This window comes from Gopherus evgoodei, chromosome 10 (assembly GCF_007399415.2).
Source record: "Gopherus evgoodei ecotype Sinaloan lineage chromosome 10, rGopEvg1_v1.p, whole genome shotgun sequence".
NCBI lineage: Eukaryota > Metazoa > Chordata > Testudines > Testudinidae > Gopherus > Gopherus evgoodei.
Window position 1 is genome coordinate 30,679,702 of NC_044331.1, and position 22,270 is coordinate 30,701,971.

Below are 22,270 nucleotides of genomic sequence, written 5' to 3' on the forward strand. Positions count from 1 at the left end.
TAGTAAAGTTTTATTACAGACAGTACTGGTAGTAGTAATAGTAGCTTTATTTCCTCTATCTATGTCATGCAATGGAAGGGATCCATGAAGTATGTAGGAGAGGTGGGTTGCTTGCGATTGGACCATATGGGTAAGAAATGTAAATTACTTTCACCCCTGCCCAAACCCCAGGGCTCCCAGCTGCCTCTGCAGCTGGTAGCTCCGGGGGTGATTTAAAGGGCCGGCTCCTAGCTTCAGCTGAATCCCTGAGCCCTTTAAATCCTGATTTAAAAGCCCTGGGATTTAAAGGCCCTACCTCTTCTGACAGAGGCCACGCCTCTTCCGATAGAGGCCCCTCCCCCTCTGCAGGACTCTGGAGTACCGGCAAGTCCTTTAAGTTACTTTCACCCCTGGCACTCCCATAAATAAACAACAAATAATGATACTTTCACATGCTAGTTAGTAAACAATTGAATGTACATTGTTGTGCCACATGATTGTGCAGCCCTAATTTTGAAGGTGAGGGCCTATAATTTTGCCAGGATTCAGCTTTACTTCTGATATAGATGATCACTTTTCTTATTATTGGTTTGTCAGCATTCCACTCAAGAGGAAAGAATTAAGTATGACAATATGTTGCTGCTGCCCAAAATGCAGAAACATCTGTTGTAGTTATGAAGTGGGCACACAAATTCACTGTGATTATCTATGGCATCATTAGCAGATGTCACCAGTTGGGGAATTAGATAAACTAACATTGTAAGTGCTCCCTCTCACCAGCAGGGCAGAAGATGTTAAGATTTTCTAAAAATGCAAATGTGTTCAGAGTCCGTTTACCGTGAAGGATGAGACATCTACACTGCCAATATCCAAGCATTAGAAACCAGCGAAGACCTTTGCAAACTTACGACCTGTGGCAATAGGCATTATGTTGTCATTTTCCAGTGCAGAGTGTGGCTCTTTGTGGAATTAATGGATACTTTTTACTTTTCATTTTCCGTCCTCTAGGACTACAGTGACAATATTAAGAGGATAACAATCAGGTTTCAAAACTCATTTTCCCTTAAAGTTTGTTTCTTATTGTCACTCCTAATCTCCTTATTCTTCCATCAGTTTCTTTCAAAAATTGGTCACTGCAGTGATGATTTGGGGAAACGGGGTACTTACATTTGGCAGACTTTGAGTGGATTCCAAGAAAAACAGCTCTGCTTCAAATTACATTACAGGAGCAGAAGTTTAATATTAATCAATTCAATAAATTACCACAACGGAGGCTAAAGACTGTGAATGTTTTACTGTTAAAACAAACATTTCTCTGTTCCTCAGGTGTTTTGATTTCTTTTGTTTTGTCTTTTACATATTCAAGACATGGTAGCCAGGCATTTAAGAAACAACTATGCCTTTGTCTCACATCATCTATAAACATTTCCATTATCAGACTATCCTATTCCCTGCTAGTTTATTAGAATCTGCTAGCTCACTCTTCTTCCAAAATTCTGCATTAGTACACCATGCTGTTAGATGGTGTGAGCACAATTATGTGATAGGACAAGCCTTTTTATCTGTGACCTCTGAGATCCATTATGAGCTTGCAAATACTTGACAAATATTCCTGGACTTTGAGACATTCCCATCAAATATTCATAAAGGTATCTTTCATTCCCCACACGTTCCAACTGTTCGGTGCATCATTGTAGATTCTCTTTAAATGAGAGAGTGTGAGATACCACTGAATTAGCAAAATATACTGTTTTTCTTTTACTGTTAGATATCTGGAAAAGGGAGCTACTTTACCCCAAATGAAGGACCAGTACTCTAAGGGAATGTCTTCATCTAGAACCTTTTCCCATTTCTTCCTGTAATTACATTTGCCATCCATTTCAAGTATAAGAAGTTCACTGTATAGTTTTGAAATTGATTTTGGATTTGCTAGGGTTTATTATCATTTCAATATCCGTAAGTCATTTCTAGAACCTGCCATTTCTTGGGAGGCTTGACATATATCTTAACTGTATTTAATTAAAAATTGGTATCTTAGTTATAGGAAAAGTTCCTTGTAATCTCTCTGGGTCTATCATTTTTTCCCCTTTAATTAACTACCTTACTCTTTGCATGCTCACTTTTTCCCATTTTTAAAAAGTGGGATCAATGTCTCTTGGAGGGAAGGTTGGATTGTATCTATTTTGTTGTTAGAGGGGAAGAGGCTGGGCTGGTTTTCACTTCTACTTTGCCCCAAAGTTTTCAAGGAAATCACTAAATGGGAGGTCTTGAGTGTTTTGGAAATGAAAATGTTGACCCAAATGTGATAGCAAATATTTCCTGCTCTGTGTTCTCCAATGTTTATTGCGATACCCATGATACTAGGCCAGGGCCGGTGCAACCATTTAGGCAACCTAGGCAGACACCTAGGGCGCTGGGATTTGGGGGCGCCATTTTCTTCGGCAGCAACCGCGGCAGCCAGATCTTCGGCTGCCCCGGTCGCCACTGGCATTTAGGCAGAGGGAGCTGGGGTAGGGGAGCGCGGGGAGGGCTGCTTGCAGCAAGTAAGGGGGAGGCGGCACACAGGGGAATTCCCCGCCCCAGCTCACCCCTGCCCCGCCTTCTCCCCGAGCACGCCGTGGCTGCTTCACTTCTCCCGCCGCAAGCCTGGGAGGCGGGAGAAGTGAAGCAGCCACAGCGTGCTCGGGGAGGAGGCGGGGCAGGGATGAGCTGCCACAGGTGGGGTGCCTCAGGGTGGAGGAGGGGAGCTGCCGCGGGGGAGGGGCTCAGGGACAGGGAGGGCGCAAGGTCGAAGTTTCGCCTAGGGCGCGAAACATCCTTGCACCGGCTCTGTACCAAGCTATCATGGTCCAGCATTCTGATGCCCAATAATACCCCCTTAGGTTTGTACCACTAGCCCTCTTTGAAATACTGACCTGTATAATTTTTTTAATGAGTGATTTATTACTCCAAATAATAAAATGGAGGAGATTAACTCTTCTAATAATTTTGTAGGGATTTCCATTCCAAGTGTTTGAAAAAAGAAGATAATCTTGGAGAGAAAGATTATCCAATTTTATGTATCTTTTTCAAGGCTTTTCAACAAAGATGCATAATGTGTGTTATATATTTTTCGCAGATGAGAGGTAGGATTGGTCTCAAGATGTCTTGGTGAGTTTTTTGCCCAATGAAATCTAATACTTTGGATTAGGGATAAATTGGGTGGGATTTTCAAAAACATCTAATTGACTTAGAAGCACGGTTCCTGTGGACTTTGAAACTTCTCTGAGTTTCATGTCTTTCATAATATGAAGCACAACAGTAAGGGGATAAACAAACATCACCAAAGGATTGCCCATATGCTGAACAACTTGGTTCTCTGGGCTGCCTGCATTTATTACTAAGGTACTGTATTTTCTTCTCTTTTATTGTGATAAAGTTTTGATCACTATTACAAATAAGAACAGTGACATAAGCTGCCATGTCATGTTTCTTTTGAGGCCAATAAATTCAGAATATTTGCCACTAACATTGACTGCAGCTATAAGATTGTGTAAGATTTTAACCACGCTTGCTGAAATGATGCTGTTCGCAGTTTGTCCTTGTCTACAACTGTTCACCTTTATCCATTTCTGATACCTGCTCTCAGCATTGGTTCAAACCGCAAAAGGGTTTCTTAGGAAGCTGCTTCAGGGTTTCTGAAATGGTGCTGAATGCAGCTTGCCCTGTCTGCACTTGCCCAGGGCCGGTGCAACCATTTAGGTGACCTAGGCGGTCGCCTGGCGCACTAGGGTTTGGGGGTGTGTGTTTTCTTCGGCAGCGACCGCAGCGGCTGGATCTTCAGCTGCCCCAGTTCCCACCGGCATTTAGGCGGAGGGAGCTGGGGCAGGGGAGCACAGGGAGGGCTGCCTGCAGCAAGTAAGGGGTGGGGGCGGCATGCAGGGGAACTCCCCGCCCCAGCTCACCCCTGCCCCGCCTCCTCCCCAAGCACGCCATGGCTGCTTCACTTCTCCTGCCTCCCAGGCTTGAGGCACCTAAGCTGATTGGTGCCACAAGCCTGCGAGGCGGGAGAAGTGAAGCAGCGACGGCGTGCTCGGGGAGGACGTGGAACAGGGGTGAGCTGGGGCACGGAGGGGTGCCTCAGGGCGGAGAGTGGGGGTGGGGAGCTGCCGCAGGGGGGGCACCTCGGGGGGGGGAGGCTGCCGTGGGGGAGGTGCCTCAGGGTGGGGCTCGGGGACGGGGGAGGGAGCAAGGTGGAAGTTTTACCTAGGGCGCGAAACATCCTTGCACCGGCCCAGCACTTGCCACTAAACTGTTGAGTATTGGTTCAGCTGCTGTCTGTCACAGTAACTGGGCAATCTGTGCTTTGGACCCATTAGTCCCTCTGGAGTGCACCTCTCAGTGGCCTGGCTTCCTGCACCTTTCTCTGGGTGGAACCACACGGTCCAAACATTTGTAAACAGGATCTCTGGAGTGTAGGCCCCCTCATTAGCAGCTGTGTTAACTGGGTTTGATGACAGTGAGCTCTTTTACTCTGGGAGCCTGTGATGTTGGCTGATTAAAGTGAATCAGACAAGGCTTCTTGAAAAACAAAGTATTATTTATTAATTCACCCAAAGGCCTTATGCACTCAGAGTCGTGAACAGAGGCAGCTAAGAGGACAATTTTGGAGGACATTTAGAGAGGGAGTGAGAGAGGCTTTCCTTCCAGGTCCAGCTCTGTGTTTGATTCCAGATGGACAGCAATGGAATTGTGGTTGTGATTTGCAATGGCTGTGTCCCTTCCACCTCCTCTCCCCTCCCCCGCCTGAAGCCAGAAGGGACTTTTTATGTATGAAGTACAAGTTGGTAGCTGTGCTGGAAGAAAAGATTATTGGATTGGAAAGCGAAGGAGAGATGCTATTGAGAATCAGAGAAGCTGAGGCATACCTAGACAACCAGGTTCAGGAAACATCCGTACCTTAGATTAATGGAAGAATGAAACTGGCCACCAAGGAACTGGAGAGAGAGGAACACAGAGACAAGAGGCTTTCTTAATGGCTGGAGACAGACTATGATAGGCAGACTGTGGTGAGCAGAGACAAGAAGACCAGGAGGAATTCCAAATAATTATGTATTATTTATAATTAAATATAATTATTTTAATTATATATTCCAATATTTATTAATATATTATTTGGAATGATTTTTATTTATAATTAAAATATATTATAACAAATAGAAGAAGGGGGATAATGATGAATTGTACAAAATTGATAAGAGAAGCAAAGGGACACACCTTTGCTGATCATAGAGATTTCCCTTAAGGACAATAAGAAGAAGGCTTTTAAAATTGCATAAAAAAACCAAAAATAATCCTAACAATTGTTTTGGTCCATTACTAGATGGAAATGGTAGAATTATCAATAATAATGCAGACAAGGCAGATGTTTTCATTAAATATTTTTCTGTTCTGTATTTGGAAAAAAGCCCGCTCATGTAGTCATTTCAGATTATGATAATAACAACATGCCTTCCATTCCATTAGTAACTCATGAGGATGTTAAACAGCAGCTACTAAGTTTAAACATATTAAAATCAGCGGTTCCAGATAACTGTAACAAGAGTTTTAAAAGAACTAACTGAAGAGCTTGCTGGACCAATGTTGGTCTTCAATAAGTCCTGGAACACTGGGGAAGTTCCAGAAGACTGGAGGAAAGCTAAGGTTGTGCCAATGTTTAAAAAGGGTAGATGGGATGACCCGGCTAATTTACAGGCCTGTCAGGCTGACATTGATCCAGGACAAGCTAAATGAGCAGTTGATACAGACATGATTCATAAAGAATTAAAGGAAGATAATATAATTAATGACAATCAAAATGGGTTTATGGAAAATAGATCCAGTCAAACTAATTTGATATCTTCTTTTGATGAGATTACAAGTTTGATTGCTAAAGGAAATAATGTTGATGTAATATGCTTAAACTTCTGTAAGACCTCTGTAATTCAAGAAGGATGTTAATAAATTGTAGCAGGTTCATAGAAGGGCCAGGAGGATGATTGAAGAATTGGAAATTATGCCTTATAGTGATAAACTCAAGGAGCTCAATCTATTTAGTTTAACAAAGAGAAGGTTAAGGGGTGACTTGATCAGTCTATAACTATCTAAATGAGAAACAAATATTTGATAAAGGGATAGTCAGTCTAGCAGAAAAAGGTACGAACAAGGTCCAGTGGCTGCAGGTTGAAGCTAGACAAATTCAGACTGGAAATAAGCTGTAAATTTTTTCACAGTGAGAGTAATTAACCATTGGAACAATTTCCAAGGGCTATGGTGGATTTTCAGTCACTGGCAATTTTAAAATCAAGATTGGATTTTGTTTTAAAGATATTTTCTAGTTGAAAGGGAATTATTTTGGTGGAGTTCTGTGGTCTGTGTTATACAGGAGGTCAGACTAGATGATGATCACAATGGTCCTTTTGGCCTTTGAATCTATAAATCTATGAATAAGAGCAAGCATGTAGAACAACAGGGCTAGATGTATATTTCCCCTTACCTCTACCTTAATCTTTTTTTGCAAACTCCTCTCAGCCCAGTTAACCCCATGTCTGTCTGAGAGAGACAGATTGTCCTGCTGCAATGTGCTTCCTGTGACACTTTCTCCTTGTACGTCTGTCAGAGACTCCACCTGGGCGACTATTGACACCCCACTCAACCCCCCACTTCTTGCCTAGGCTAGCATCATTAAGGGTTTAGTATACCTTTTGTTCCTTGGTTCAACCTGGGAAGAGCTTTGCCAGCCTAGTGGGCGTCAGGCCAGAGGTAATATGTAACTACTATGAGTATGCTTTTCTTGTTCTAGAAGCATCAGTAGAACATACTGACTGAAAGGGGTAGATTGACAGGTGGTAGGAGAATCTGGAGCATGGGAGGCTAATTACTTAGTAGACATCTTGGAAAGTATAACTTGACAGCTAATTAGTAAGCCTCTAATTGTTAATTTCCCACAAACAAAGAAGACCTGGCTCCCTGACCCTCCGTTATATTACATCATTGAGACTGTGACCTTTGAGACATCTTATACATAGAGTGTTTCATGGAACAATGATTACTTTAACCTTCTAGACCAGGGGTCGGCAGCCTTTCAGAAGTGGGGCACTGAGTCTTCATTTACTCACTCTAATTTAAGGTTTCATGTGCCAGTAATACATTGTAACATTTTTAGATGGTCTCTTCCTCTTAAGTCTATAATATATAACTAAACTATGGTTGTATGTAAAGTAAATAAGGTTTTAAAAATGTTTAAGAAGCTTCATTTAAAATTAAATTAAAATGCAGAGCCCCCCAGACCGGTGGCCAGCACCCAGGCAGTCTGAGTGCCATTGAAAATCAGCTCTCGTGCTGCCTTCAGCACATGTGCCATGGGGTGCCTACCCGTGTTCTAGACACAAGGAGCCAAATTCATTGCTGATGTAATGTAAAATCAGATTTACATCTGAGATGAGTTTTTCCCAGAAAGTTATAACCCCCTGCCAAGCTAAAAATGAAAGCCGTGTGCTAGGTCTTCTAAACATAAACATTTTTGTTTTCCTGTTATATGAATGCTTCTTTAAGCTGTGTCAGTGGAAATTTTGTAAAAACCATAATAATGCAATGAGACAACAATACAAACAGGTATATTCACTTGTTCCAGTATAAAGCAGAAGTGTGCCTTCAGCAAATTTTCTTAGCTCAATTGTTTCAAAAGGTGAGCTAAAGACCCGATCATCTCCCAATCCTACAAAAATAATATGACAGCAGAGACTCAACAGAAGGTGAAAGAATGCCTCTGTGTGTTTTGATTGGCCATTGGTGTGCTTCTCCCCATGCAAAGCATATAGAACAGGGTCACAAAGGCCAGGTTTCATTTGATCTTCAGAACAGTCCCCATAGTATCACACTGTCATTTAAACCTGCTAACAGGCTCATTTATGTCACAGTTTTTCTATATCACTGAGTGTGCTTTTTGATCCTATTGCTGTGTTAGAGCCTGATCAGCATCAGGCCCTTGATTTGTAATTCTCAATCATTGTTATGGTTTAGAGTTTGGTACAGTTGTATTTTTTTATTTTAATAGGGCTGTCGATTAATTGCAGTTAACTCACGCAATTAAGTAAAAAAAAATAATCATGATTAATCACAGTTTTAATTGCACTGTTAAACAATAGACTGCTACCGGTAATTAAAAATTAAATATTTTGGACATTTTTCTACATTTTCATATATCTTGTATTCTGTGTTGTAATTGAAATCACAGTGTATATTTTTTTATTACAAATATTTTCACTGTAAAAATGATAAACAAAAGAAATAGTATTTTTCAATTAATCTCATACAAGTACCGTAGTGCAATCTTTGTCGTGAAACTGCAATTTACAAATGTAGATTTTTTTTGTTACATAGCTGCACTCAAAAACAAAACAATGTAAAACTTCAGAGCCTACAGGTCCACTCAGTCCTATCTCTTGGTCAGCCAATTGCTTAGACAGACAAGTTTTGTTTATATTTATAGGAGGGAGATAATGCTTCCCTCCTCTTATTTACAGTGTTACCAGAAAGTGAGAACAGGTATTCGCATGGCACTTTTGTCGCCCGCATTGCAAAATATTTATGTGCCAGATATGCTAAACATTCCTTGCCCCTTCATGCTTCGGCCACCATTCCAGAGGACATGCTTCCATGCTGATGATGCTCGTTAAAAAAAAATGCGTTAATTAAATTTGTGACCCAACTCCTTGGGGGAGAATTGTATGTACCCTGCTCTGTTTTACCCGCATTCTGCCATATATCTTTAGCGCATCTGGCACGTAAATATCTAGTGATGCCAAATATCTAGCAACAGTCCCATGAGAACACCTGTTCTCATTTCCAGGTGACATTGTAAACAAGAAGCAGGCAGCATTATCTCCTGCAAATGTGAACAAACATGTTTGTCTGAGTGATTGGCTGAACAAGAAGCAAGACTGAGTGGACTTGCAGGCTCTGAAGTTTTATATTGTTATATTTTTTTTAATGCAGTTATTTTCTGTACATAATTCTACATTTGTAAGTTCAACTTTCATGATAAAGAGATTGCTCTAGTCTACAGTCTTTGTATTAGGTGAATTGAAAAATACTATTTTTGTTTTTTTTACAGTGCAAATACTTGTAATAAAAAATAAATATAAAGTGAGCACTGTACACTTTGTATCTGTGTCGTAATTGAAATCAATATATTTGAAAATCTAGAAAACATCCAAAAATATTTAAATAAATGGTATTCTATTATTGTTTGACAGTGTGATTAATCGTAATTCTTTTTTTAATTGCTAGGCAGCCCTAGTTTTTAGGTTTGGGAATGTGTGCGTGTAGGGGAGTTGCAGCTAATGAGAGATGTTAAGAATAACAAGAAGGGTTTCTTCAGGTATGTTAGCAACAAGAAGAAAGTCAAGGAAAGTGTGGACCCCTTACTGAATGAGGAAGGGAACCTAGTGACAGAGGATGTAGAGAAAGCTAATGGACTCAATGTTTTTTTGCCTTTGTCTTCACAAACAAGGTCAGCTCTCAGACTGCTGCACTGGGCAGCACAGTATGGGGAGAAGGTGACCAGCCCTCTGTGGAGAAAGAAGTGGTTTGGGACTATTTAGAAAAACTGGACGAGCACAAGTCCATGGGGCCGGATGTGCTGCATCCGAGGTTCTAAAGGAGTTGGCGGATGTGATTTGCAGAGCCATTGGCCATTATCTTTGAAAACTCATGGCGAACGGGGGAGGTCCCGGATGACTGGAAAAAGGCTAATGTAGTACCCATCTTTAAAAAAGGGAAGGAGGAAGATCTGGGGAACTATAGGCCAGTCAGCCTCATCTCAGTCTCTGGAAAAATCATAGAGCAGGTTCTCAATCTGAAGCACTTCAAGGAGAGGAAAGTGATCAGGAACAGTCAGCATGGATTCACCAAGGGCAAGTTTTGCCTGACTAACCTAATTGCCTTCTATGAGGAGATAACTGGGTCTGTGGTTGAGGGGAAAGCAGTGGATGTGTTATTCCTTGACTTTAGCAAAGCTTTTGATATGGTCTCCCACAGTATTCTTGCCGGCAAGTTAAAGAAGTATAGGTTGGATGATTGGACTATAAGGTGGATAAAAAGCTGGCTAGATCATCGAGCTCAACGGGTAGTGATCAATGGCTCCATGTCTAGTTGGCAGCTGGTTTCAAGCAGAGTGTCCCAAGGGTCGGTCCTGGGGCCAATTTTGTTCAATATCTTCATTAATGATCTGGAGGATGGTTTGGACTGCAGCCTCAGCAAGTTTGCAGATGACACTAAACTGGGAGGAGTGGTAGATACACTGGAGGGTAGGGACAGGATACAGAGGGACCTAGACGAATTAGAGGATTGGGCCAAAAGAAATCTGATGAGATTCAACAAGGACAAGGGCAGAGTCCTGCACTTAGGACAGAAGACTCCCATTCACTGTTACAGACTAAGGACCGAATGGCTAGGAAGCAGTTCTGCAGAAAAGGACTTAGTGATTACAGTGGACGAGAAGCTGGATGTGAGTCAACAGTGTGCCCTTGTTGCCAAGAAGGCTAAAGGCATTTTGGGCTATATAAGTAGAGGCATTGCCAGCAGATCGAGGGATGTGATCGTTCTCCTCTATTTGATATTGGTGAGGCCTCATCTGGAGTATTGTGTCCAGTTTTAGGCCCCACAGTACAAGAAGGATGTGGAAAAATTGGAAAGAGTCCAGCAGAGGGCAACAAAAATGATTAGGGGGCTGGAGCACATGACTTATGAGGAGAGGCTGAGGGAACAGGGATTGTTTAATCTGCAGAAGAGAAGAATGAGGGGGGATTTGATAGCTGCTTTCAACTACCTGAAAGGGGGTTCCAGAGAGGATGGATCTAGACTGTTCTCAGTGGTAGCAGATGACAGAACAAGGAGTAATGGTCTCAAGTTGCAGTGGGGGAGGTTTAGGTTGGATATTAGGAGAAACTTTTTCATTAGAAGGGTGGTGAAGCACTGGAATGGGTTACCTAGGGAGGTGGTGGAATCTCCATCCTGAGAGGTTTTTAAGGACCAGCTTGACAAAGCCTTGGCTGGGATGGTTTAGTTGGTGTGGCTCCTGCTTTGAGCAGGGGATTGGACTAGATGACCTCCTGAGGTCTCTTCCAATCCTAATATTCTATGATTCTATGAATTTCCTCATCCTTCTTTTGGGCCAGATTCTACCGCTCTCACATATACTGAGTAGTACTCTACTCCCTGAAGCAGACCAATTGATTGCAGCAATGTTACTTGTGGAATAAGGTACAACTCAATGAAAATAAGGATGGCAGAATGTCATCTTATTATTTTTGTCATTTCTACCATTACCATCTGAAGAAACCTTACCGTTTTTATTTATTTTCAGTTTCTGCCACAGAGGTCACATTCCACCAACCCAGACTGTATGACTCCCCATGGAACTATTCTGCATCAGACCCTGGACTTCGATGAGTTCATACCTCCAATACCACCACCACCCTACTACCCACCTGAATATACCTGCGCACCTGTGATGGAAGCACAGAGGTAATTCTTTGTCTCTGAACATTAACATCATTCTTTCATAGTTTTGGGGCATAGATTGAGACTACTTCAGAGAAAATGAATTATACAATACAGACAGCCCCATAGCATCCTTCCTTTATAGTGGATGTCTTTTCCAAAAATATGAACTGTAGTTTTGTTCATGTTTCACAAAGTCTCCTAGAACGTATTTTAAAACTAGGGCTGTTGATTGTGGCTGTTTTTCTACATTTTCAAGTATATTGATTTCTATTACAACACAGAATACAAAGTATACAGTGCTCACTTTATATTATTATTTTTACAACTATTTCTACTGTAAAAATGATAAACAAAAGAAATAGTATTTTTCAGTTCACCTCCTACAAGTACTGTAGTGCAATCTCTTTATTGTGAAAGTGTAACTTACAAATGTAGATTTTTTTTTTGTTACATAACTGCATTCAAAGCAAAACTGTATATACTCGTTCATTAGCCCATTCGTTTATAAACCGACCCCCCAAGATGGTTAGGTAAAATAGCAAAAAACTGTATGACCCTTTCATAAGCCAACCCAATATTTCAGGGGTTGGCAAACTTTTGCTCCTGGCAATCAGGGTAAGCCACTGGTGGGTTGGGACATTTTAATTACCTGGAGCGTCTGCAGGCATGGAGCCCCTCAGCTCCCTGTGGCCGCAGTTTGCTGTTCCCAGCCAGTGGGAGCTTCTGGAAGCCACTCCTATTGGCTGGGAACGGCGAACTGCGGCCACAGAGAGCTGAGGAGCTCCATGTCTGCAGATGCTCCAGGTAAACAAAATGACAATGTATTAGATATTCAATTCAGTGATTCCATAGAGTTTAAAATCATCAAATTTTGGTGTAGACCCATTTATAAGCCACTCCCACTCTTTGATGCATCAGTTTTTACCAAAAAATCTTCAGTTATGAACGAGTATATATGGTATGTAAAACTGTAGAGCCTACAAGTCCACTCAGGCCTACTTCTTGTTCAGCCACTCGCTAAGACAAACAAGTTAATTTGCATTTACAGGAGATGCTGTTGCCTGCTTCTTATTTAAAATGTCACCTGAAAGTGAGAACAAGCATTCGCATGGCACTTTTGTAGTCAGCGTTGCAAGGTATTTACAAGCCAGATATGCTAATCATTCGTATGCATCTTCATGTTTCGGCCACCATTCCAGAGGATGTGCTTCCCTGCTAATGATGTTTGTTAAAAAAATAATGCGTTAATTAAATTAGTGACTTTAACTCCTTGGGGAAGAATTGTATGTCTCCTGTTCTGTTTACCCACATTTCATGTTATAGCAGTCTCGGACAATGACCCAGCACATGTTTGTTTGAAGAACATTTTCACAGATTTGACAAAATGCAAAGAAGGTACGAATGTGAGATTTCTAAAAATAGCTACAGCACTTGACCCAACGTTTAAGAATCTGAAGTGCCGTCCAAAATCCGAGAGGGATGAGGTGTGGAGCATGCTTTCAGCCATCTTAAAAGAGCAACAATCCTATGCAGAAACTACAGAACTCGAACCAAAAAAGAAAGTGAACCGTCTGCTGGTGACGTCTGTCTCAGATGATGAAAATGAACATGCATCGATCCACTTTGTTTTGGATCGTTATCGACCAGAACCCATCATCAGCATGGATGCCTGTCCTCTGGAATGGTGGTGAAGTATGAAGGGGCATATGGATCTTTAGCACATCTGGCACGTAAATATCTAGCAATGCCGGCTACAACAGTGCCATGTGAATGCCTGTTCTCACTTTGTAAACAATAAGCAGCAGTGTTATCTCCTGCAAATTGTAAACAGACTGAGTGATTGGCTGAACAAGAAGTAGGACTGAGTGGACTTGTAGGCTCTAAAGTTTTACATTGTTATATTTTTGAATGCAGTTATTTTCTGTACATAATTCTACATTTGTAAGTTCAACTTTCATGATAAAGAGATTGCTCTAGTCTACAGTCCTAGTATTAGGGAATTGAAAAATACTATTTGTTTTGTTTTTTCACAGTGGAAATACTTGTAATCAAAAATAAATATAAAGTGAGCACTGTACACTTTGTGTTCTGTGTCATAATTGAAATCAATATATTTGAAAATGTAGAAAACATCCAAAAATATTTAAATAAATGGTATTCTATTATTCTATAACAGCATGATTAATCGTGCGAATAATCATGATTCATTTATTTAATCACTTGACAGCCCTATTTAAAACATTCATTTATTTATATTAGTGCTGCTATATAAAAAAGACCATGATGGAGAAGTGGATGAATTCAGACAAGACAGGGATAACAATATTTGAACATTAAACAAAGATGCTATTAATTTTACCACAGTTGTTAGCATTATACACAGAATTTAAATGTGAGAGTTAATCTTTTGAGGAAATTGCCATTAATTTAATGTACATTGCTACAGGGTACTGTATGCGCAAGATATTAATGCCTATAGAATAGATTGGTATAAATGGCCAGTATCCAAAAATGGAATAAAATTTTTAAACTATCCTTTGAATTTAGGCTTCATTTCACTTGTCTGATGAATCTCTTCCTCAGACTGCTTTGTGATGGGTTCAATCACAAATTCAGAGGCATGCATCTGCTAACTACATCATTGTGGAAGATGAGATTAGTTTTCCAGGTAAATCCAGTGCAGTGAAATGATAATTGAACATTTATTTTCTTTAACAGAGGTCTCCATTTGGACTTTCCTCATCCCCCCTTCAGTGCTTTATATGAAGTCACCATTAACAGTCCAGGAATGCTATATCCAACGGAGCTGCCCCCTCCTTATGAAGCAGTGATTGGACAGACCCCTGCTAGTCAGGTAAGGAAAAGTCAAAGGAAATAGGGATGAATTCTCTTTGGCCATTCTCTTACTTACTAAAGAATTTAGGAGTTAAGAGTACCTGAAGGACACAGTGATAAACGTGTTTGAATTGTGAGCACTTTTGCATTCTGTAAACTGATAATTTCTGGTCCATTGTCTTCAACTTAAATGGGTGTTTTCCTTTCCCAGCAGTAGCTTGTGACCTTCCCCTATAAATCTGCATCCTCCTAAATTCTGGTGCATGCTTGGACAAATGTTTGTATAAGACATAGCATTTCAGTTGAGGTCATTCATTTTTAAAAAATCACAAAAATAATCACAGAACACTGGACCATCACTGAAGAAACCTAGGAGAAGAGATTTGAGCCATTGTAGCAGGGAACCTTTTTTTTTAGGTGTGGATGGAGAATGACGTTCTGAAGTGAGATTGGGCTGCTTGGGCCCTTTTGGTAAGAAGAATCCTCAAGCGGGAAGCAGTTTTCCTTTATTCAAAGTAGTCTAGTGCCTCCAACAGGGGGATTACCTTACTTTTCTTTAATGTACTGTGCATAGGTAGGAGATAGTACAAAAATTAGATTTGATAACCAAGAAGGTAATTTTATTTGGTACAAAATGTGATGATACCATCTTTGTGTGTATTAGAAATGCAGCTCATGGGACATATAATTTTAACATGTCCTCTGGTCTGGGCTTAGATTAATACAAATTTCTATATAAAATTCCATTAAGTACCATATTAGAGTTAGGAGAAATTCCTGCAAAAGATTATAGATCAATTTAAAAAAAAAGTGCTTTGCAGTTGGCATTGAATCTCAAATTATCTTCTGGAAAAGAGCTGGCATAGATTTTCTTATAATAACTTGCCCAAGTCTTGACAGAAAGGCTTATGCCCAGTGTCAAAATTTACTCTCTACCAGTTCTAACATATAGCCTTCCAGGAACAGAAACCAAGCTGGCCCCAGAATACTGGAAACTGACCTGCACCTAGTGATTACATTAAGTGATAAGGAACCATACGCAGCTATATATTGAACTATAAGAAGTAGGGACGTATTTCTGTAACAAAGCAATGAGCAGAATCTACATTTGTCTGTAATTTTGCTGTTACTCATACTTTTTGATGCTATTATTTGCAGTAATGGCTGATATATTGTATCAATAACAGTATTCTACAAGCCCCTTAACTCCATTATAAGCTTTAACAAAAGGTCCAGTACATCTCATTTCTATTTTTCAGTTGTATTTTCTACATTATTTCATACCATGCGACTCAAAATTCATTCAGACAACCAGTTACAGAATTATGGTCTACATGGGGGAAACAGTTAATGACAAATTAAATAGTGATATGTAAGGGGTGCGTGGTGATCATGCTGATAAACTGCGACCCCATATAACAGTCTCAGTTTCTCTTTTTTACTTGCTTCTGGGATCTTTGATTTTCTTCAAATTTCAGTAGAAACTCAAGGAAGTCTGAGGAATGTAACATACTGACTACTGCTTGTCAGGGCTGAGGTGCACAATTGCAAAACTAGGTGCATAGAGCTGGTTAACATAGCACGTGTCTAGACTATGTGTTACTAGAGTCCTTCACATTTACTCAGCATATATAAGAAATAACCTGTGGTAGCTCTCCCCCAGGCAAACCAACGTATTAAGAAACATTCAATTACAGTATAAACACATGGTCCCACCACCACAGAGGGAAAATTGCTGACAGTTTACAAAGTGTCCAAAGAAAGCAGCACGGATGTGCAGCTAGGCTTAAATGAGACCCATCAGCCATTCTTAACTTTCTTAACCTCACATAGCAGCTTCCGCTAAGTCTGTTTTTCTCACTTATACCTGACAGAAGGTAGCAACAGGCCAAACATTGTTTGACTCTGATCTGTGTAAACTCGAAACTTCTCTCTTGCCAACAGAAGTTGGTCCAATCAAAGGTAGTTTCCCCTTTGTCTCTCTGATTTATTCTTCAGTAATAGAGATGAGTCAATGAAAATTGCTACTGAACAGCAACATTTTAAAGTCCCAATTAGCTAATTTCTAAAATGTTATTTAGTGAAATTCTGCCCTGTTTTCTTTACAGCATTGATTATAAAGGAATCTGAAAGCTTAGGGTGTTTTGTAATGTTTTTATATTTGTGTCTTATCTCTAAATTTAAAAAAAGGCAAAAGCAATTAAAATCAGATCTGTTTTTTTAAAAAAACATATTTCAGGTGAGAATTTGTATGTAGTATGCTAGAAAGTTATAGAAATGGCTATTTATTTATTTATATTTAAATACAAAAATATGCCTGTCCACCATTCTGGGTGCTCTGACTATTAGTCAGGATCACAGTTTACACAGGAATAGTCACCCCAGCAGCATGTGGCATTCAATGACGACAAAAATAATTAATTTAACGAGCTAGTAACTTAAGGCAGCAAAATCATACTCTACCCTATTATGTCACGGCTCCCCAAAAGCCCTCCTAAGCAGATACATTGTCCATAAATCTCTGACAGTTGGGTCAGTTTCAGTGCACCCATCCATTCATCTCTGGGCACCTGGGTTCCAGTGTTGGTTCTGGTCTCAAGTGAAAATGAGCGGTGGATTTTTAATTATTATGTGATCATGATTATAAAGCTCTTATTGGGTGTTAATCCACATTACCCCACTGTATGCCTGGCAGTTTCTAGCCAGGAAAGCTCTAAGAGTAGAATGGCAAGAGATGTGGGAGGTGAGGAGTGAAGTGCATTGGCAATAGTAGAGGTTGCAGAACAACTTATATTCTTGACACTTTCATTAACACCAAAGGCCCAAACCTGCATTCATTGTGACCAGAAGTCCCAAAGAATTTAAAAACTGAAGAACACAGCCTTAAAGTCCGTGACAAATTTAGATCTGCAAGGAATATAGAATGGAGACTCAAATTCTTAGATACATGCTACACACTCTCATATAATATGCATCAGGTTGCAGCACGGTATGAATTGAATTGACCAGCTTTATAAACTCCTCAAAGTCAGACTTTCCAATGGAAATAATGGCAGAGCTTTAGCTACAGAAGTGCTGCTGGGAGTCATTAATCAATAATAATTATTGATACATGCTACACACTCTCATATAATATGCATCAGGTTGCAGCACGGTATGAATTGAATTGACCAGCTTTATAAACTCCTCAAAGTCAGACTTTCCAATGGAAATAATGGCAGAGCTTTAGCTACAGAAGTGCTGCTGGGAGCCATTAATCAATAATAATTATTAAGCCTCTTACTGAGCATGAGGCATATTTTTTTTTGTTTGTTCTTTAGAATTTTATCAAATTATATCAAATTAGACATAACTATTTCCTGGATAGGAACAGAAAATGTCAGTGCTAGTAGCAGTGGTTGCTTCTAAATACAATTTGCAGTTGTCATCCATACTGCAACTTGTTGTATTGCCTTGAAAACAGTGCTTTTCGCACTACTTTTGGAGGGGTGATATCTGCTAGGGTAGAATAGAAAGACCCAGTCTCTGGATGAATTATACCAGTAAATATCTTGTAAGCTTTACTAATTTGTAGGCTGCGCAGAGTTGCGGAAAGCATGGTTTAGCTCAGGGCTTAAATTCTCATATAGTATTTCCCAGAGCCCCGAGGCTAGGAGCTTCAGCCCCATGGGGCACACAGGAGCTCGAGGCTTTAAAAATATTTACCAGAGCTCTGCTCCGGACAGCTCCAGCTGAATTTAAGCCCTGGTTTAGCTATTCTTTGAATCCTAACAGCTTAGTGACTATCTTTTAATGCAGCCAGTGTTCCTGAGGATATTCCTATTCATGACATCCATTACCGGGGTGCAGGGTGGATAAGAGAATCTGTGCCAGTAACACCTGCATTCCCTCCCATTGGTGAGCAGGAGCTTTGACCTGACTAAACATTAAGGGATTGTTACTGTTAAAAGATGGCTTCCCTTCCCCCAAGCAAACAGAAGGTTAATCAATTCCACTTATTAGTGTAAACTGCATATAAATTACATTTCAGCAATAATTCTGATAAATGGAGAAAGAGACAGTGAAGGAAATGCAAATTATGAATACGCTGACCAGGCAGACTTAAATGGATTTAATTCTAGTAAAATGGAGTCTGAATATATATATATATATATATATATATATATATATATATATATATATATATATATATATATATATATATATATATGCTGTCCATGCATCTTTCCACTTTTTTCGATGCCACTGGAGCAGCTGAAGCCTCAGGCAGTTGATATTTTTATATAGAGATTAAAGATATTGCCATCTTTTCTGTAAACAGGCTGCGCAGAGTACTCTGTTGGTATTAAGAGAAGGGATGTTGTAAAACCCATGTGTAAAGTGGAAGAATGCTCTATCTATTCCTCAATTTGATTTCCAGTCTGCCAGCAAAGTACCACCACTAGGAAGGCCAAATATTACATTTAAAGAAAGCTATACCCCAATGTAAAGAGTCTGCACATTACAGCCAGGAGCCCAGAGGTTAAGCTGAGAGGTCTTGTCTTTTCATTTTTCTTATCAATTTTCAGTGAAAGAGCCCTACGTTTCCAAGCACACTATCTTATTCACTCAGCACCATTTCTTAGAAATGTGCTAAACGAGCTCTTGGTCCATGTGGTGCTTCTAAGTCTAAGAAAGCAAGTGACTCACTTTGAAGTTGATCTTGTACCCCCAGAATAAACCCTAAAGGGTTGAGAGAGAATGATGTAATCTTCACCCTGACCCAGAAGAAGGAGTGTTACCTCCAAATTCTCCCTGCATAATCCACTCCCTGAGTAATTCACTCCCTGGAAAAGTTAGCAGTGTCTCACTATTAGCAACAGAGCCACTGCACAGGTGGAAACATTTCACCTTCTTGCCATTACTGAAAAATTCAAGGATTCCAGGCTGTGTTCTGGGTATGTTCCATTCAGACTAAATGCCACAACGTACAAGATACGTCTGGCATTACTGGAGATGAGCATTGGTAGGAAATATCTTACGTCTGATTCAGCAGGCAAGAAGATAGTTAGCTTGATTGAGGCCTGGTCTACACTTGAAAATTAAGTTGGCTTAACTATGTCACTCAGGTGTGAAAAGTCTGCACCTCTGAGCATTGTAAGTCAGCAAACCTAACCTCCGATGTAGGCAGTGCTAGGTTAGTGGAGGAATTCTTCCACTGAACTAGCTACCACTTCTTGGCGAGGTGGATTAACTACGCTGATGGAAGGGACCCTCCCATCAGCATAGATGGTGTCTACACTGAAGAGCTATGCCGGCACAGGTGTGCAGATGTAGCGTTTTAAGTGTAGACCAGTGATCCCCAAACTATTGAGCGTGCCCCCCCAGGCAGGCATGGAGGAATATTTGGGAGGCACAGTGGGGCCCAGGCCAGCCCCCAAGGGGGCCAGGGAGCACCAACCAGCCCTGCTCTGCCCCCAGCTCTGCTCCGGCCCTACCCCGAGCTGCAACCCCAGTCTCAGCCTCTGGCTCCCAGCCCAGCTGCAGCTCCAGTCCTGCCCCAGCATGGCTCCACTCTCAGTCCCGACCCCATTCCTGGCCACATTCCTGCCCCCAGCTGTGGTCCCGGCCTCGGCCCCTGGCTCTCACCCTGGCTGCAACTCCAGCCCCATATCTGGTCCCAGCTCCCAACCACAGCTGGGGCAGGGTGGGGATGCAAGGTAAAAAGTTTGGGGAAACCTGGTGTAGATGTACCCTTACTCATATTCATACAGGGTTTCCAGAATAGGCCCTGTGTTTGTGTTGGTGTTGTCTCCTTTCAGAAAAATAAATCGAGTGAATGAAAAGTAGGTGTTGGTCAGTGTGACAAAGTGGGGCTGTTCTTAATGTTTCCTCTGAATAGTGTGGGTGCCTCAGTTTCCCCTATGCATTTCTTAAGTTACCACTGTGCATAAATTGCCGACACTTTGTATCCTAGCAACAAATGGATGGGGCCCTTCATCCTGCCAAGGAATAGCTAAAGGTGAACAAAGAGATCAGGTGACCTCCTGGCCCGGGAAAGAGACAAAGACCAGAAAGGAGGGGCTGGAGGATGTTTCAATTTTGGAGCTGGCTGGGGACCAGAAGTGAGTGCAGACGTGGGTGTCTGCCTCGCTGGGCCCCAGAATGGACCTGGCTGAGGGGTCTGGTTCTCTGTACCTACAAGCTCTGTTTTAGACCGTGTTCCTGTCATCTAATAAACCTTTGTTTTACTGGCTGGCTAAGAGTCACATCTGACTGCGAAGTGAAGTGGGGGTGCATGCAAGACCCTCTGGCTTCCCCAGGACCCTGCCTGGGCGTACTCGCTGTGGGAAGCACACGGAGGGGCATATGCTGAATACTCCAAGGAGAGACCCAGGAGGTGAAGCCGTGTGATGAGCTTCTTGCCCTGAAGACAGTCTGCTCCAAGGGAGAGGAGGCTCCCCAAAGTCCTGACTGGCTCTGTGGGGAGCAGTTTCAAAGCATTGCCCAGGGACTCCGTGACAGTAAGCTCTTTTGTTTTACTGTCAAAACAGGTTTTTTTACATTTCTTTAAGCCTGAAATTTAGCTTAAAAATAAGTAGGAGCTGTGGTGTAGGAGATAGGTGAGGGGATAATGGAGCCTTTCCCCTCAAGGTCACTGTGGTGTCCCTTGTGCTAAAGAAACATTAGTTCACAGAAAACACAGAAACTGCTGAGAGCATACAACACCTGTATCTCCCTGGCTCTTTAGCTTACAGATTGAGGAACGGAACGTGTGCTGCATACTGCCACCACACAAGGTCTGTTAAAATCAAAGTCAAAATCAAGCAGCCACAGAATGTACATTACAGTCACTAGCGCAAATCCAGCCAGTCCAGTAATAGCTGAGAGTCATTACTGACTGATGACTTTTGATGAGACCTTTGAGTCCTCGTAGCAAGTCCACTTGAGCCAGATTCCCACACCCTTTTTTATTAGCTGCCTAGCTTACTTTTTTTTCCAGCATGGCACCATTTAACGTCAGACGTGTGTTCTGGAAATCATCATCCCTGGATATATGATGGATATACAACAGATTCCCTGTTCAGGGACCCTCTCACGAGAGGATGTTCACCCAGGAAGTGGACTCTCTGCTCTATCTGGGAGCCATAGAGCTGGCAACACCCCAATACATGGGAAGAGGATTTTACTTAAGATATTTCCTCATCCACAAGAAGAAAGGAGGCTGGAGGCTCATACTATATCTGATAGCTGAATGACTTAATCTGCTTTTATGTTTCAGAATTATCGCCCTGGTCTCTCTAATCCCCTCACTAAACAAAGACAACTCTTTTCCAACTCTCAGTTTGAAGGGTCGCGATGCAATGAAGTTTGAGAATCCCAGTCTACAAGCATAGTTATGGACAATCTATGTGCCATGAAAGCTTACTCTTGGCAAGTCAGTTTCGCTCCCCCATGGGGTCCTGAGGTTACTTGCCTGGTAGGAAAACATGAAGTCAGTTCCCTTTGCACACACACCCTGACCCACGAAAAAACTAATTACAGACTCCTCTCTGTGAGGTTCGGGAGCTATCTGGACCTTTCAGGAATTCAAAATTGAATACAGTGCATGAGGCTTGCAAACAATTTCTGTCATATCTCTGCCACCATATCACCTTTGAGCAGTGCATCTTCCAGGGGTGCAAAATGCTCTGGCAGACCATGTCAGAGGACACTTCTCCAAAGACCACAAATGGGAACTTAACGACTTGGTGGTATAGAACATCTTTCAACAACAGGAATTCCCATCATGGGATCTCTTTGCATCTAACAAAAACAGGAAATATCCAGCCTCCTCAAACGGTATGAGGACACAGCTCCAAATGGGATGCATTTCTAGTACAACATTCAGAACCACTAATGTATGCATTTCCATACATTCCCCTCTTGCCTTGGGTTCAGAGGAAGATCA

The 22,270-nt window shown here is 41.4% G+C and overlaps 1 protein-coding gene across 4 annotated transcripts in view; it reads left to right on the plus strand.

Annotated features, from left to right (window-relative positions):
* The window catches only part of FAM189A1 (family with sequence similarity 189 member A1), a 406,051-nt gene that overhangs the window by 365,471 nt on the left and 18,310 nt on the right, over positions 1-22,270 (plus strand). For all 4 annotated transcript variants that reach the window (XM_030578098.1, XM_030578099.1, XM_030578101.1 and 1 more), the window contains 2 exons: positions 11,366-11,526; positions 14,224-14,359. In XM_030578098.1, coding sequence (XP_030433958.1) covers positions 11,366-11,526; positions 14,224-14,359 — 297 coding nt within the window. The remainder of the gene's footprint in view (positions 1-11,365; positions 11,527-14,223; positions 14,360-22,270) is intronic.